The following is a 15,051-nucleotide window of genomic DNA, read 5'->3' on the forward strand; positions in this document are numbered from 1 at the left end:
GGCAGCTCGACAAAGTTGGGCAGCCTGTTGCTGCTACCTGGCGCGGCTGGGCGGGGCTGGCCTCCCTGCTGTGCCTAGCGGACGGCTGGGAGGTCCGGCAGCCAGGCTAGGAAGAACCGGCGACTAGCAGGGTGCGAGCCTTGCCTGGCTGCCACCGGCTGCTGCTCTGGAGAAGGGTGAAGGCGTGTGGTGGCAATGTAGATGGGACGGGGGTCGCGACCTCGTGATGGGGGAAACAAAAACCGCGCAGGATTAGTGTGTGGGTCCACAAATATGATATTTTGAAAGTCAATTAGGCGGTACTGTTGGAGATGGCCTCTTTTTTTCTCTCCATAATTATTTAGGAGTTGGCAAACACTATGTTTTGGGGAACAAAATATACCAAACTCTTGGAGATGCTCTAATCCTTTAAATCAAAAGGCCAGCTTGGAAATAGAGACGTGGAGCTATTTTTCAGGAATAGAAGGGGAAGATGACTACAAAATCCAATGTCGTAGTCCAAGGTCAGTGAAGCTCCTCTTTCATCTACGTATTGATGAGTAACTTACCTCGCTCCTCTGCCACTGGGCTTTGCCTTGTCTTCAGTAAGCATCAATGGCCGAAAGTGACGTAGCATCAAGATATTTACGAATTAGCACCAATTCAAACAAATCAAACGCCGCGATTTCTTAAAAAGGAAATGATGAAGTCGAATGCATCCTACGAAAATTCAAACGATGAATTTAAATCCCGGTACTTTTTTCTTTGTCTAGTTAAATAGTCGTGCTTGAACCTCACAAAAAGAATACTCGTTTTGTTTTGATATTACAAAAGTTATACGTCGCTAGCTTTTGGAAATCGGGTAAATTTGGTCGGCCTAGTTTCATTGGAGCCTGTCCCGACCGAGTTGGCCTCCGTCATCGGCCCAACCGATAGCCAAGCTTGGGAAAATTTCTGTTTGGGCCTCCTCGGCTCCTCCGCCGAAACGGCCAAATGGGCAGGGGCGGCAGCCGTAGCGAGCGCGGGCAACACCTCCACAGCCGACTCTGTTTTTCACGGCAGTGGCCCGTGGCCGCCAGCCCGCCACCGGCGCCTCCTCCTCCAGCCTCCCCTACAGCTCCGGAGCACGGTAACTTGCGCACTCACACCAACCTCACCTCGGTCGTTTGTCTCTAGGCGCTGCTCGTGCAGCTAGGGTTTGCTTTTCGGCCTCTGCTCGACGCCGTTACGGGTGTTGGAGATTCCTGGCGTTGCGCCGGTCTACGCGATGGTTTGCCGAAATGATGCACTGGTTCGTTCGTTTCGCTTGGGTTGGAATTTTTTTCGTTCGGTTTTGGGGTCGGGCGTCAATCGTTGCTTGTTGTTGTTTCATTGTTTGGACGAAAATTTGAGCTCGATCGAAATTGCAATCCTGGCTGAACTCAGTGTCAGTTTACTACAATCAGGCTTTGTGTTGTCCCAGACGCCCAGTACACTAGCAGTTGAGCACGAGATGTTCAGTCATGACAGTGTGCGGCCTCGACTGCTTCGAAGAAGACATGGAGAATTTATCGTGACCCAGATCTGTCGGTGATATTAGTACGCGACAAGGCTATGACTAATTGTGTACTACTACTAGGTCAGCGTAACTGGCGCTTTGTTGTAAACTTGTAAGGCCATCAGGCGTCCGTCCTTTTCTGACCTGTGATGAGGAACAGCTAGGCTCCGAGCCTCATGGGTATTCCACAGTGCTGTCTGTCCCTGACAAAGCCATCAGTGCACGCATGTATCGTGCGCCTTATGCAGGCCCAGTGTTTGTGATGCTGTTGTTGAACATGTAGGCAACCATTTCATATACTTTTTCAAAAAAAAATCCCCTCTTTGTCTCTTTGATGATTGATACTAAGTGTGTGGAAAGTAGCATGTTGTAGTGTTCTTTTTTATTTAAGAAATGGCAGGAGCTCTGCCTTTCAAATAAGATAGAAAAAGAGGTGTTTATATACAAGCAGCAAGTACACGCCCTCTAGTGGCCAAAACCAGTAAGGAACCCCCTCCTCAAAGCAATGTAGCAGCCCCTACATGAATGCTCTCATTCTTTGCTCTATATCTTCTTTGATTCTCGCAGCCACCTGCAGCACGGTTTCCATCTTGTTGTTGAATATCCTTCTATTTCTTTCTTTCCAGAGATTCCAGAAGGTGTAAATCACCAAACCATTAAATCGTCTTCGCTCCGTCTTAGGCACTTTGGCCGTGGCCTCCTCCCACCAAGGAATGATGCTCATGGGGTCAGCTTGCTGTTGCCCCAGTATCCCATCAAAGTGCTCCCATGTGGGGATTTGGTTCCAAACCGCCTTAGCGAAGGGGCAGCATAAGCACAGATGAAGGCCAGTTTCAAGGGGCCCGTTGCATAGGGCACAGTGATGCTAGTGTGGCCAGCCCCTTTTTTGCAAGTTATCTGCCGTTAGAATTTTTTCGTGAATTGGGATCCATGTGAAGACCTTGCACTTGTTTTCTGCATGTGCTTTCCAAATTTGGTCCCTATGAAACCTAGCAAATGAGCCTTTGAATTGTATCCGGTATGCTGAACGAGTGGAGTAAATGCCATCCGGAGTCCAATTCCAGGTGATAGTGTCCGGAACGCCCTGGATTAGCTGCACATCCTAGATCCTTATCCAGAGCGAGATAAACTCCTCAATGTGGGTGGTGGGGGCGATATGCCCTCTCAAGGAGCGTATCCAATTGTTGTTCCATAGTTCCTGTTGCACTGATCTATTTTTCCTTCTGGCAAGCTGGAAGAGATTTGGGGCTAAATACCTGGGTGCTTGTCCCTCCAACCAGTTATTGTGCCAGAATCGAGCTTTTGTGCCGTCCCCTAAATTGATTGTAGTTGAGGAGTTGAATAATAGACGATCTATGTCATTGCAGGGAAGATCCATTCCTACCCAAGGTTTGGAGTCTTCCATCCAATCTTGTGTTATAATGTTCTTTCTGTTCATTAGAAGTGGAAGTCAGACTGTTCATCAGTAGCGGCAATGTGTGGCTCGATATTTGAAGAAGTAGAGAGTTTATCAAATGACATCAGATCTGTCAGTGCTAATCCTATGCAACAGGAGACTAATTTGTGTACTACTAGGTCAGCGTATCTGGCGCTTCGCACTACCAGTGCTGATGCAGTTGTGTAAGGCCATTAGGCGTCCTTTCTGACATGCGAGGAACAGGTGGGATCGGACTCTCATGGGTACTCGCCACAGCTGTCTATGGCTGACAAAGTTATCAGTGCACATCTGCATCATACACTTATGCAGGCCCCAGTGTTTTTTATGCTGTTGTTGAATATGTATGTAGCACCGTAGCATTTCATATGCCCGTGCAGATTTTTATTCCTCTCTTTGAGACCAAGTGTGTGGGAACTGGGAAGTAATATGGATTGTGTTCGTTATCAAAAATAAAATGGATTGTGTTCTTTCTGTCCATTAGAACTTAGAAATGGAAGTTGGACTTCTCACTAACAGCAGTGTGGCTTGATTGATTCAAAGAAGAAATAGAGAGTTTATCAAGAAAAGTTAGAACTGTCGGTGATAAAAGTATGCAACAGGACTAATTTGTGTACACAATTCAGTAGCGGCAATGTGTGGTTCGATATTTGAAGTAGAGAGTTTATCAAATGACATCTGATCTGTCAGTGCTAATAGTGCGCAACAGGAGACTGATTTGTGTACTACTAGGTCAGCGTATCTGGCGCTTCGCACTACCAGTGCTGATGCAGTTGTGTAAGACCATTAGGTGTCCTTTCTGACATGCGAGGAACAGGTGGGATCAGACTCTCATGGGTACTCGCCACAGCTGTCTGTGGCTGACGAAGTTATCAGTGCATATATGCATCATACGCCTATGCAGGGCAGCAGGGCCCAGTGTTTGTGATGCTGTTCTTGAATATGTATGTAGCACCGTAGCATTTCATATGCTTGTGCAGATTTTTATTCCTCTCTTTGAGACTAAGTGCGCGGGAAGTAAGTAATATGGATTGTGTCCTTTCTGTCCATTAGAACTTAGAAATGGAAGTTGGACTGCTCAGTAACGGCAGTGTGTGCGTCGATTCATTCGAAGAAGAAACAGAGAGTTTATCAAGAAAAGTAAGATCTGTAGGTGATAATAGTATGCAACAGGACTAATTTGTGTACTAGATCGGCATTTGTGCTACCGGTAGTGATGTAGTTTTGGAAGGCCATTAGGCATCCTTTCTGACTTGCGATAAACAGCTGGGAACTGGGATCAGACTCTCATGGATATTTTACAGCTAGAGTTGTCTTTGTCTGACAAAGTCATCAGTACTTATAGCACTTATGCTGGGCCTAGTGTCTGTAATGATGTTGTTGAATATGTAGGCTAGCATTTGGTATACTTGCAAAATTTTATCCCTCTCTTTCAGACTAATTAAGCGTACGAGAAGTGAAATCGAAGGGCTCATCCAAAAGGATGGGTTTTGTGAATTCTTATTAATTCCTGTGTGATTGTTCAGGTTATCACAGAATATCTGATATTTTCCCCATGCGTGTTTAGGTAACTCATCATATGTAAGTATAAGCCCTTTCATTCTTTTAGCTACTTGTATTGAATTTTAGGCAATAGGCTTATCTATCTTACCATAGCCCATAGGACCTTCATTATGATATCAGGGTTACCCGTCAGAGCCAAGTGACTATTCAACAAGCAGTGTGGTTGAGAGAAAAGGAAAAAAAAATGTCTACCTGATTTACATTTCAACTGGATATCTTAAGAAATATGCATTATTTCTTCTGCGGTGTACATTGCCTGTTTTTGTCCCCTGATCTTTTCGTATGAGACATGGCATTTTGAGAGGATTGTTGGGTACAAGGTTTTGAATGCAAAGAGCAACTTTTTTTGTGCAATTATTCTGCAGGATGCATTAGGGCGCGCACTTAGTAAATCATGTTTAAGTTTTAGTGTGATTTTATCTCAACTACAGTTGATGTGAATTCAGTGGTCTTGCTGGTGGGATGGTAATCCTTCTTAGTTTCTCAGCTTGTGGTATCACTCCATTTTGTTCAGCTTTTATCAAGACATTTAAAAAAAATAGAATCATTGATATGTATTTTATTTGTCTTGAAGATACTGGTTCAAGTTATCAAATTGACAATGCACCTCCATTCTCCAAGTCTGTTATTTTCTATTTTCTGTGTTTATAGCAAAACCTTACACAAGTTGTCGGTAGTACTCGACAAAGAAAATTAATTCTAGCAGTACCTGAGTCAGGCTAGGTGTACGTTTCTCTTCTGATATATATGTGCTATTGATCAACATGGGAAGTCTCACTGTACCATTTCTCTGTCTCACAAACACAAATATCCTGTGCTATTGGTATTGGGGACCAAAACTGAGGCTGTCCTCCAGGGGCGCAATTCAAGGCTGACAACTCGATGTTCCCTGAGCCCGAAGGAAACAGTACCTGTTCAATGAATTTACTTCATTTCAGATCACCACTTCATATTTTAGTTTCTGCACATTACATGGTTTCAGATTAACACTGTATACATACTGCTTTAGCCTTTTCATTTCCCACTGAGCTGTTGTTGCCACAAGCATTGTGTTCTGCTTACCCTCTGGAATCATTTCTTGGAACTGTTTGAAAGGCACTTCTGTTATGTTGCAACATTCTAAGCTGTGATCTTGTTCAGGTTATCGTAGAATATCTGATATTTTCCCCATGCGTATTTAGGTAACTCATATGTAAGTATAAGCCCTTTCATTCTTTTAGTCACTTGTATTGAATTTTAGGCTTATCTATTTTACCTTAGGACATTCATTATGATATAAAGGTGACCTGTCAGAGTCAAGTCGCTATTTAACGAGCAGTATGGTTGAGAGAAAAGGAAAAAATTGTCTACCTGATTTACATTTCAACTGAATAAGAAAAATGCATTGTTTCTTCTGTAGTGTACATTGCCTGTTTTTGTCTCCTGATCTTTTCGTATGAGAGGTGGTATTTTGAGAGGATGGTTGGGTACAAGATCTTCAATGCGAAGTGCAACTGTGTTTGTGCAATTATTCTGCAGGATACATTTGGGCATGCACTTAGTAAATCATGTTTAAGTTTTGGTGTGATTTTATCTCAGCTGCGGTTGGTGTGAATTCAGTGATCTTGCTGGTGGGATGGTAAGCCTTCTTAGTTTCTCAGCTTGTAGTATCGCTCCATCTTGTCCAGCTTTTATCAAGACGATTTTTTTTTTGAAATAAAAAGGAATCATTGATATGTTTTTGTCTGTCATGAAGAAGCTGGTTTAAGAAATATATAGGGTGTTTGGTTTGAAGAATCAAACCATTCTAGATGAGGTGATGCATCATGAGTCCGTTTCTCAAATTTGGTGAAATGACTCCATTCCATATTACTAGTACTAATTATTAACTTGTGAGGAATGAGGTGATGATGCATCAACCCATTCCATTCTGAAACCAAACAAAAAAAGTGAGGAGTGAGAAAATGGACTAACCCATTTCTCAAACCAAACACCCTACAAATTGACAACGCCCCTCCATTCTTCAAGCCTATTATTGTCTATTTTCTTGCTTTACAGCAAAGCCTTGACACAAGTTGTCGGTATTACTCGACAAAGAAAATTAATTCTAGCATTATCTGAGTCAAGCTAGGTGTACGTTTGTCTTCTGACATTTATGTGCTATTGATCAACATCTGAAGTCTCACTGTACCACTTCTCTGTCTCACAAGCACAAATATCCTGTGCTATTGGGGACCAAAAACTGAGGCTGTCCTCCAGCCTCCAGGGGCGCATTTCAAAGCTGGCAAATCGATGTTCCCTGAGCCTGAAGGAAACCGTACCTGTTCAATGGAATTACTTCATTTCAGGTCATCACTTCATAACAGTTTCTGCACATTACTTGGTTTCAGATTCAGATTGACACTGCATACATACTGCTTTAGCCTTTTCATTTCCTACTGAGCTGTTGCTGCCACAAGCATTGCATTCTGCTTACCCTCTGGAATCATTTCTTGGAACTGTTTGAAGGCACTTTTGTTATGTTGCAACATTCTAAGCTGTGATCTTGTCGCCACTACACGGCGACACGGCACTATTCCCTTCCACAGGAACATGATCACCACCTCCACACAATTCCATCGTGCTCAAGACTATGCACGTTACCACCATATGTTTCTTGTTTGAGATGTCGATGCGGTTACAGTACTATTAGTACCCCCACTGCATCTGCATGACAGCCATCACATGTTCCTGACTGCTGCAGCATTTGATGATATCATACGATCACAGATGGTCAGCTGTCGTTATCCCTCTGGATACTTCCTCCCTGTCTCCCGCTGCACGCGATGGCCCCTGCCGCAGTGGGATTCCCGGAAGGTATGCAGTGCACCAACCTTATCATCATGTTCTCTGAACCATCTGTGAGTATTTGCTGACAGGTTCGTGTCCGTTTCTCCTCCTGCCGCGCTGCATATCATAGAGTATCCTGCCACGAAATGCTCAGCTCCTCGTAGACAGCGTGTGTGGCTTTCTGTGCGTTTGGATTCTTCCCTGGGGTTCTGCTTGATCCATGCCCCCCTGCTTTGTCTGCCAGCCGGCAGGCAGGGATGGTACCTTATGCCCTTATCTTCTTTACAGCTTGAACAATGGCCGAGAGGTTGTTGTGTAGAACTCTCTCCATCGCACTTCTAACATTTAAAATTTGTTCTAAAATAAATGCACTTTAGCTATAGAATCACCTAGCTCTAGTAGTGATTTCTACTTTCTTTATCCCAAGGTACAATTATTATATATGATGGAACAACGTTTGATAGGAGTATATATATAATTTTCTGGTAACACTGATCTGCTCAACAAATTAAACAAGTGCACTTATTTTCGGAAGTAGTAGTTATTTTCTTCTACTATTTTTTTTAATGTCAAGAACCTTATGGAAATAATTTTCTTATCATAATTTGTCTCCAAGAAACGGATTTGGAAAAATAATCATGTTTTTAGCCCATTCAGATCTATTGCCGTCAGATGTGTCTTTCAGTTCTCCAGATCTGAGTTCTGAATAACCGAGCCAGTAGTGAGATAGGATGAGAGCTCCTTGATTCCCAAAACTCGATGGGATTAGATAAGGCAGAAGCTTGGTCTGAAAAAAAAACGCTGCGTTGGGACAGTATTCATTTTTATGTATAAGGGAAATGACAGGGATATGAAAAATCGCAGTGACAGGAAAGTAATTTATCTCATATACAGAGAGGGGAACCTGTGAAGAGATTTTTTTTTTTTGTTTTTGAAGGATGTGGAGAGGAAAATGACCAGCTTTAGTCAAATTTCTCATATTCTTTTTCATTTTTTTACAGCCTTCGCTCATACAAAACACAACTTGAAAAAAAAACCAGCTAGCTAAGATTATATACACGCTTCATAGATCTTTCTCCCTCTTGGATTCAGAAACAAACATCTCTTTGTACAACACTGGAGAGCTCAAGCCACACAGCTCCTTCGTCGGCACGATCTGTGCTCTTCGATCCGTTCCCATGTGTGATGTGTCCATAGCTTCTGCCCTCTGCTTATGCATCAACGATCATCACCTGGCCTCAGAGCCCTTCATTATCCTGAGCTTCTTGCATGAAGAGATGAACATACTGCAAACAGGTAACCGAGTCACAATTAGCCTTCTGTTCACCACACATATCCTCAGATCCACAGAAAGTGACATGCTGATCTGATGATACTTACTCCCAGGGCACGTCTCCGACGAGCATGAGGTCGCCGTCCTTGTCCTCGTAGGCGATGGCGTGCTGGTGTTCGCCGCCCTCCGCAGCGGCGGCAGCGGCAGAGATGGACTTGGTGAAGAGGGCGTCCAGCGCGTCGCTGAGCTCCCTGTACCCCTTGTACATCCGGAGGTCCACCTTCCTGAGGTACGGCGCCCCGTCCATGCTCACCTTCACATACAGGCCTCCTCCCTGCTGCTGCTCGGCCTTCTTGGCCGCCGCCGCCGCCTGGAAGGTGTTCTTCCTGTACGCCCTCACCGGCGGCCATCCAACCACTTGCGCCCTAATGAAGCGAAAAGGGAAAAGGTTAGCCCATGCACTCTGTCTCTTGATGCAGGGGTTTCTTCTGAAGGGATGGGGGAGCTAGGGGGGTCGCTCTTACTTTGGAGGCGCGGCGGTGTCATGGTCGAGGTCTCCGGCGGTGGCCGGGCTGGTCCCCGAGGCCTCGCTCCTGGTGTCGTCCAGCGCGCGCTTGGCCCCGACGGAGGGCGACGGCTTCTTCTGCCAGTCGTCGCTGCTGCTGGTCCCAGGCAGGCCGAGGCGGAGCTCGGTGGCGCTCAGGTTGTCGGCGTCGATCTCCATGGATCAGAAGAGAAAGGAAAGCTTGCTAGTTGCTGTGTTCTTGACTCTTGAGAGAGGAAGTAGTAGTAAGAGGAGGATGTGTAGAGCCGTAGAGTAGAAGGTGAGGATCGAGGAGAGAAGCTTTGTGTGGAATTGAAGAGTGCCGGTGAGACAGGGAGAGCCGTGGTTATATAGGGTAGTTGCGACGGGGCTTTCGCCACCAGCGTAGGCGCGTGTCCGTGTCCCGCGGCGGGGGCGGGCAGCGGGGACAAGGTGGGCCGCTGCCTGGGCCCCGGCCGACAGGTGGGGCCCGGGAGGCTTGGACGGGGGTCGTCAGTCGTGGGGGTGGCGTGGAGATTCCTTGCCGGGCCTGGGACGGTTGGGGCCGGGAGGCAGGCAGGCAGCCCATGTGGTGCGCGGCCGCGCGGGGCCCACCTGCCGGCGGGCCAAGAGGGCGTGTGACGGTGTGAGTGGGTCGGGTGGCCAACCGGCGGTGCACACGTGTTTAGGGGGCGCGCAGGGCTCCGTGCGCGCGTGTGCAACGGATTTCGGATGGTGGGTGACTGGGTGCGGTGTTCTGTTGGAGCTTCAGTATGGTTTGGTCAAATTTGCTGTGGACGGGAAATGAGATGTGAAAATGTGGTGAGATGCTGGGAGGTTTCCCCACATGCCGACATGAGGCTGGTTTGCAACTATTTGATCTGTGGCTGGACGGTGCTCGGCATGGCAGAGCGATCAGGCTTGTCCAACCATCATTCAATACTGATTTTTTATTATTATTATGAACTTTAGCAGGAGATCTGCATTTGAAGATAACAGGATTTGTTTGGAATTAAAGGGTTTTCGTAAAAATCGTACAAAAAATTCAAGAAAAAAAATTGAAATGGGGAAATTTTCTTATATTTTAAACACGGCTTTACTTAACCCTTGTTCGGCTGGCCGGCCAGCCCGCTTACGGAATCACTGTTCACGTGAACAGTGTTTTCAGGTAGAAAAATATTTTTACCTCACAACAATCAGCCGGAACAGTATTTTGGCTTATTTTTCAGTCTTACCGAAAAGGCCGTAAAACGATCTCAAACGGTTAAGCACCCAAAAAGAACGAAATACGACAGCTCCTGACGTCACAAAAGACTGCACCGAGCCCTCTACTGAAATTAATTCAATTCAATTTAAAAGCTCTCGTTCACTGCACTAATATGAATTCAGTCAAAACTCTCGTTCACTGCTTAGTGCGTAGAATTCTCCTTTCCCATAAGGCAACCTCCTTGCGCGGCCAGAACATACATTCTTGAAAACTTGTTGATTGGCCCTGTTCGTTTCGTTGAAATTTGGCTTATGCTGAAATATTGTGAGGAAAAACAATGTTCGTTCGTTGAAAAATACTGCTGAAGTAGTGCAGCACATCTTTCAACAAACCTCACATAATGTAGATGCAGGTTTGTTGAAAATTAGAAATGACATTACTGTTCTATGGGTTCTTGCTTTGATACAACATCCCTCCAATCCGCAACAGGATTGTAAGAGGTAGGCTGAATGTGTGATGGCGGGCTAGAGTTTTTCCAAATGTACAACCCTCGCCCAAACATCAATTACAAAGGATGAATACACAAGTGAATTTATGTTTCCTAGCCTGGCTTGTTGCAACCTTTTAGGCTGCAGTTGTGGATTGTGTACCCCCCCCCCCCCCCCCCCCCCCCCCCCCCCCAAAAAAAAAAAAGAGCTACTATCTAATGTAGCTAATACTACAAACAGGTGTAGCTGTAGCCAAAAAAGCTACAGCGAGCGCTGCCGGTTGTGTGTGCGAGAAGGCAGGAAGTTTGGTGTGTGCGCTATTGCGCTCGGTTGTTTGCCTTTAAAATCTTATTGTATGGGGTTAATGTCCACGCAAAGCATGTGTATTTGCTCTTTGCTTTTGCCTTCCAAATCAAGTCACTTTGTAATTGATTACGATTCTTCTAGGTTTCATTCGATTCTATAAATAACTTTGTTAATTCACGTGATGTCATGGGTATCGAGAAACAAGGGAAGTTAAGAACATGTCTTTGTAGCAAAGTCTGCGTAGTTTAACTGGTTGGTTAGTGTTGGGGGCAGGCCCCACCATTGGGGGGGGAGTACACAATCCTACGCTCCATTCGCTCATTAATAGCGCAGGTAGTGTCGCGCGCAGGCGAAATAGCGGGCGCCGAGAACGTAATCGGTCTTAGCCCGACGACGCATGCAACATTTCGCCCATGGTATGGCCATTTTGTCAGAGCAGAATGAGGGCGGTGTAAGCCGCGTGGTATCAGGCCACGCCCTGAATCGATTCCCCTTTTCGCCTTGACGGAATGGTGGGTCAAACCGCAAGGTCCACCCAAGCCTCGTGACTGGCTGAGCACCATTCGCCTTGGCGAGATGGACGGCGCGGCTCGGATCGGCATGGTCAGTGGCGTGGAAACGGAGCAAACTATTCGCTCAGGCGAATAGGCGTTGGTAATTCGTTTGATCATTGTTGCAGGTTTTCGTCAATAAAGGGGTCACCCGCTCTCGCACAGCCGACAGCTCCTGTCCGCCTGGGGCCCACTTGGTCGGTCGGAAGGGCGGCAAGAGGCGAGGCTAGTCAGGTTCTCCCGAGCCGGCGCTACCTAAGGAAGGCGGGGACTCCGATTGGCGAGCAAGCCCACGGCAACAGAGAATATTCTCCGGACATTGTAGTAGTTGTAGGGGCAGCATTGTCCTACCAAAATGCCTACGGGCATGTATAAATAGCCCCTGTGAGGGGAATGTAAAAGGGGGAGGAACAAGTTTAATAAAATCATCCATCTTGTTTCGCTTGTGCCCCGTTCTTCCCACCTTTCGAGTTTGATTTCGCTTGAGCGACAACCGGTGTTCTAAGGCTTTGGCCTAGAACAACAGTTCAATTTAGGCTATGTTAGATTTAGTTGGCTGAAGTAAAAGATTAAATATTAAACCACTTTACCTCACTTTTGTGGTCTAATGAACTAGTGCTCTTTTTGTGATGTTGACTAAATTTGAGAGACAACCTTAGGCCATTCGGTGGCTCGAGAGTTAAAGTGGTATATAAACACTAAAGTTTAGTGGCTAAAATCTAGACGATGGGATCTAAACATGCTCTTGTTATGATAATCCAAACCTAAAAATACTAAAGAACGTTTCTTATGTTTGGGGAGAGGGACAGAGGGTTCTCAGAGCAAGGCCACGATCCCGAGAGCTTTGAGCTAGGACTAGGAGTATGGTTGATGAAGGATCTCTTTTTGACACACCTGAGATGTTTTTCCCACCATCGGTGGGGTGATGTCACGGCACGCGTGCGTGTGTGCACACGGCACGACTGTTCCGTCAAGTGAAAGCATGTGTGGCGCCTCTTTGTGTGTTGCCGCGCGCCGTGGCTGGCGCATGGGAATCACGGACCTCGATCGCGGTCAGCCGTGTGTCTGCGTCAGCGTCCACGCTCGTTTGAGAGGGAAGGAAGGATAGGAATGTGCCCGGCAACGGCAAGGCAGTACGTACGGGTACGGGCGAGCACGCGAGCGTAAAGCGATGGGTTCGGCTGCTCTGCTCCCAATCTGTCTGTCCCGGACCCACCGAGAGGGACACTTGACAGGCAGGTTACCGGCGTCCATCAAAGGCATCAATGCAACAACCAATCAATCACCCAGGGACCCCTTTAGCCAGCCTAGCCTGTCCCGTCCCGTCCCGTGCCGTGTCCCCTCCGTCCGCGTGTGCGACTGCGAGTGCGAGCGAGCACACACGGGAGCGCTAGCTGGACGAACACGGAACAGAAACACACACGCTCCGTGCTAGTGGCTACGGGACGCGTCCGTGTCCATACCATAGCGCGTAGCGGCGGGCGAGGACCGTCGGGGCTTTAGCCAGCCGCGTCGCCGTCGGCGGCCCCGGCCCCGGCCTCCTTTATCCAAAGAAAAGACGCGGCACCATCATCATGCCCGGGACGCGGCCCCACCCGCCCGAAAGCCGCCGCATCGATGCCATTTGCGCCACACCACCCGGCCTCGCCTGGCCGGCCAGCCGCACGGCCACTGGCGGAGCTACAGGATGGACAGGGTGGGCCACGGACCACCTTGTAGATTTAGCTCAAAGTGTATAGTATCCCTCACTCCCTTCAGTATTCGGCCGTGGACTCTGCTGGGTTGACCTATGTGCTTCTGCTGTCGAATCCCGATTGAGCCTGAGAGCGAAGTCCAAGCGACGTACGCGTCTCTGTGATCTGCACCTTGGTCTTCTGAGTTCTGACTCCAACCGTCCAAACTCGTAGTCGGGGTCTCGACAATCTGTATTTGCAGCAGCCTCACAACCGCCGACCGGCTAGACATCATAGTCAGAGGCAAGGCTAGCAATGCACGACCTGTACGTTGATCATGATATCCTTTCTTCTTTACTCGAACTCTGTATATCCTTTTTTTTAATTGTGTTTTGTAATTTATATACTTGTGCACCGACATATTAAATTTATAGCGGCTAAAAGAAAATTAGACAATAGACCACCGTAGCTATGAATCTTAGCTACGCCACTGTGCACGGCCAACAGATCAGGGTCTCTTTTTTCTTGAGCGGCACCGGGCACTCGGTCGTAGTAGGCTTTCCGCTTGGCTGGCTGATGGTTCATGCGTGGCACACGCGCCATCTGCTGTCCGCGGCCTGACGACCTCCCAAACTGATTTGACGCGAACGCATTCGGCATTCCGTTTTCCATGACCAGGGCATCCATCTCTGCGTGTGTCCCCGACTCACCGCCGTACGCTGGTTTGATTTTAAAAAAAAATTCCCGAGACCGTGCTTAGGCATGTATTTCATCGAGAGGAAGTAGAGAAACAATACTAGCTACCCTACGAGAAAGAAGAAAACACCCAAAAAAAGCTACGATAAACAACAGAGATAAAGACAATCACAACTGCATGAAACCTCACGAACCACCCGACAACGCGCTTGGCCATTGAGGCCGCGCACAACAAAAACAGACGTCATGAATCACCAGAACCATGCACCCCGGCGCGTAGAACGGCCGCGAATCCACCACTACAAACTCGCCATCGCAACGACGACCCCGGACGCCGACGACGGACCCTAGATATGGAAAATGGGAAAAGTCCGCCACCTTTGAAGAATCTGTTTGCTCTTCCGCCGGAGCATGCATGCTGCGTGCCAAACTGCCTCTCTTTCCAGCAAACAAATCCCCCAGGCCCAGCTGCTAAATGAAAAATAGCATGCTACGTAGGGGACGCTGCCGCACTGGCACGCGCAGCCGGGATCATCACCGACACCAAGTGGTGTGGTGGTTTTGTTTGGTTGGTTACCTATGTAGGATGAAGGAGTAGGCCAAAACATGCATATTCAAAATCTTAGATATATTTTTTTTTATCAAATTGGAGCTTTGTTTGGTTGTCTGCCCAAATTTAGCTAGGCAGCCCTCCCATTGTCCAATATGGCTATTATTAGGCTATATCCATTTTGATGGACACACACTTTACCGGGACTACGGCCACCGCAAGATGAAACTGCATGCCCAATTTTGCGTCCTTCTGCTATATCGATGCCATTGCCACACCATCCGTCCCGGCGGCCTGACCGGCCACCGGCCGGCCAGCCGCGAAGTGCCAACAGCTCAGGTGCGGCTGCGAGCTCTCTCTCTCTCTGTAGCGCCACCGACTGGCCGCGCCGCAGCTGTTTTGATTTGATTTCATGCGAACCCACCCCGGGCCGCGGATATACTGGAAACTCGCCAACGGCCA

General features: G+C 47.4%; 1 protein-coding gene across 1 annotated transcript; it reads right to left on the reverse strand.

Moving 5' to 3' along the window:
• Positions 1-8,265: 8,265 nt before the first annotated feature.
• On the reverse strand, positions 8,266-9,466 carry LOC136545329 (auxin-responsive protein IAA24-like). Its single transcript, XM_066537353.1, has 3 exons — positions 9,120-9,466; positions 8,703-9,020; positions 8,266-8,608 (listed from the first exon to the last, which is right to left on the reverse strand). The coding sequence occupies exons 1-3, from the start codon at positions 9,317-9,319 to the stop codon at positions 8,551-8,553; spliced, it is 576 nt and encodes a 191-aa protein (XP_066393450.1). The 5' UTR covers positions 9,320-9,466; the 3' UTR covers positions 8,266-8,550.
• Between the last annotated feature and the right edge of the window lie 5,585 nt (positions 9,467-15,051).

Source organism: Miscanthus floridulus, chromosome 3 (genome assembly GCF_019320115.1).
Source record: "Miscanthus floridulus cultivar M001 chromosome 3, ASM1932011v1, whole genome shotgun sequence".
Classification (NCBI taxonomy): domain Eukaryota; kingdom Viridiplantae; phylum Streptophyta; class Magnoliopsida; order Poales; family Poaceae; genus Miscanthus; species Miscanthus floridulus.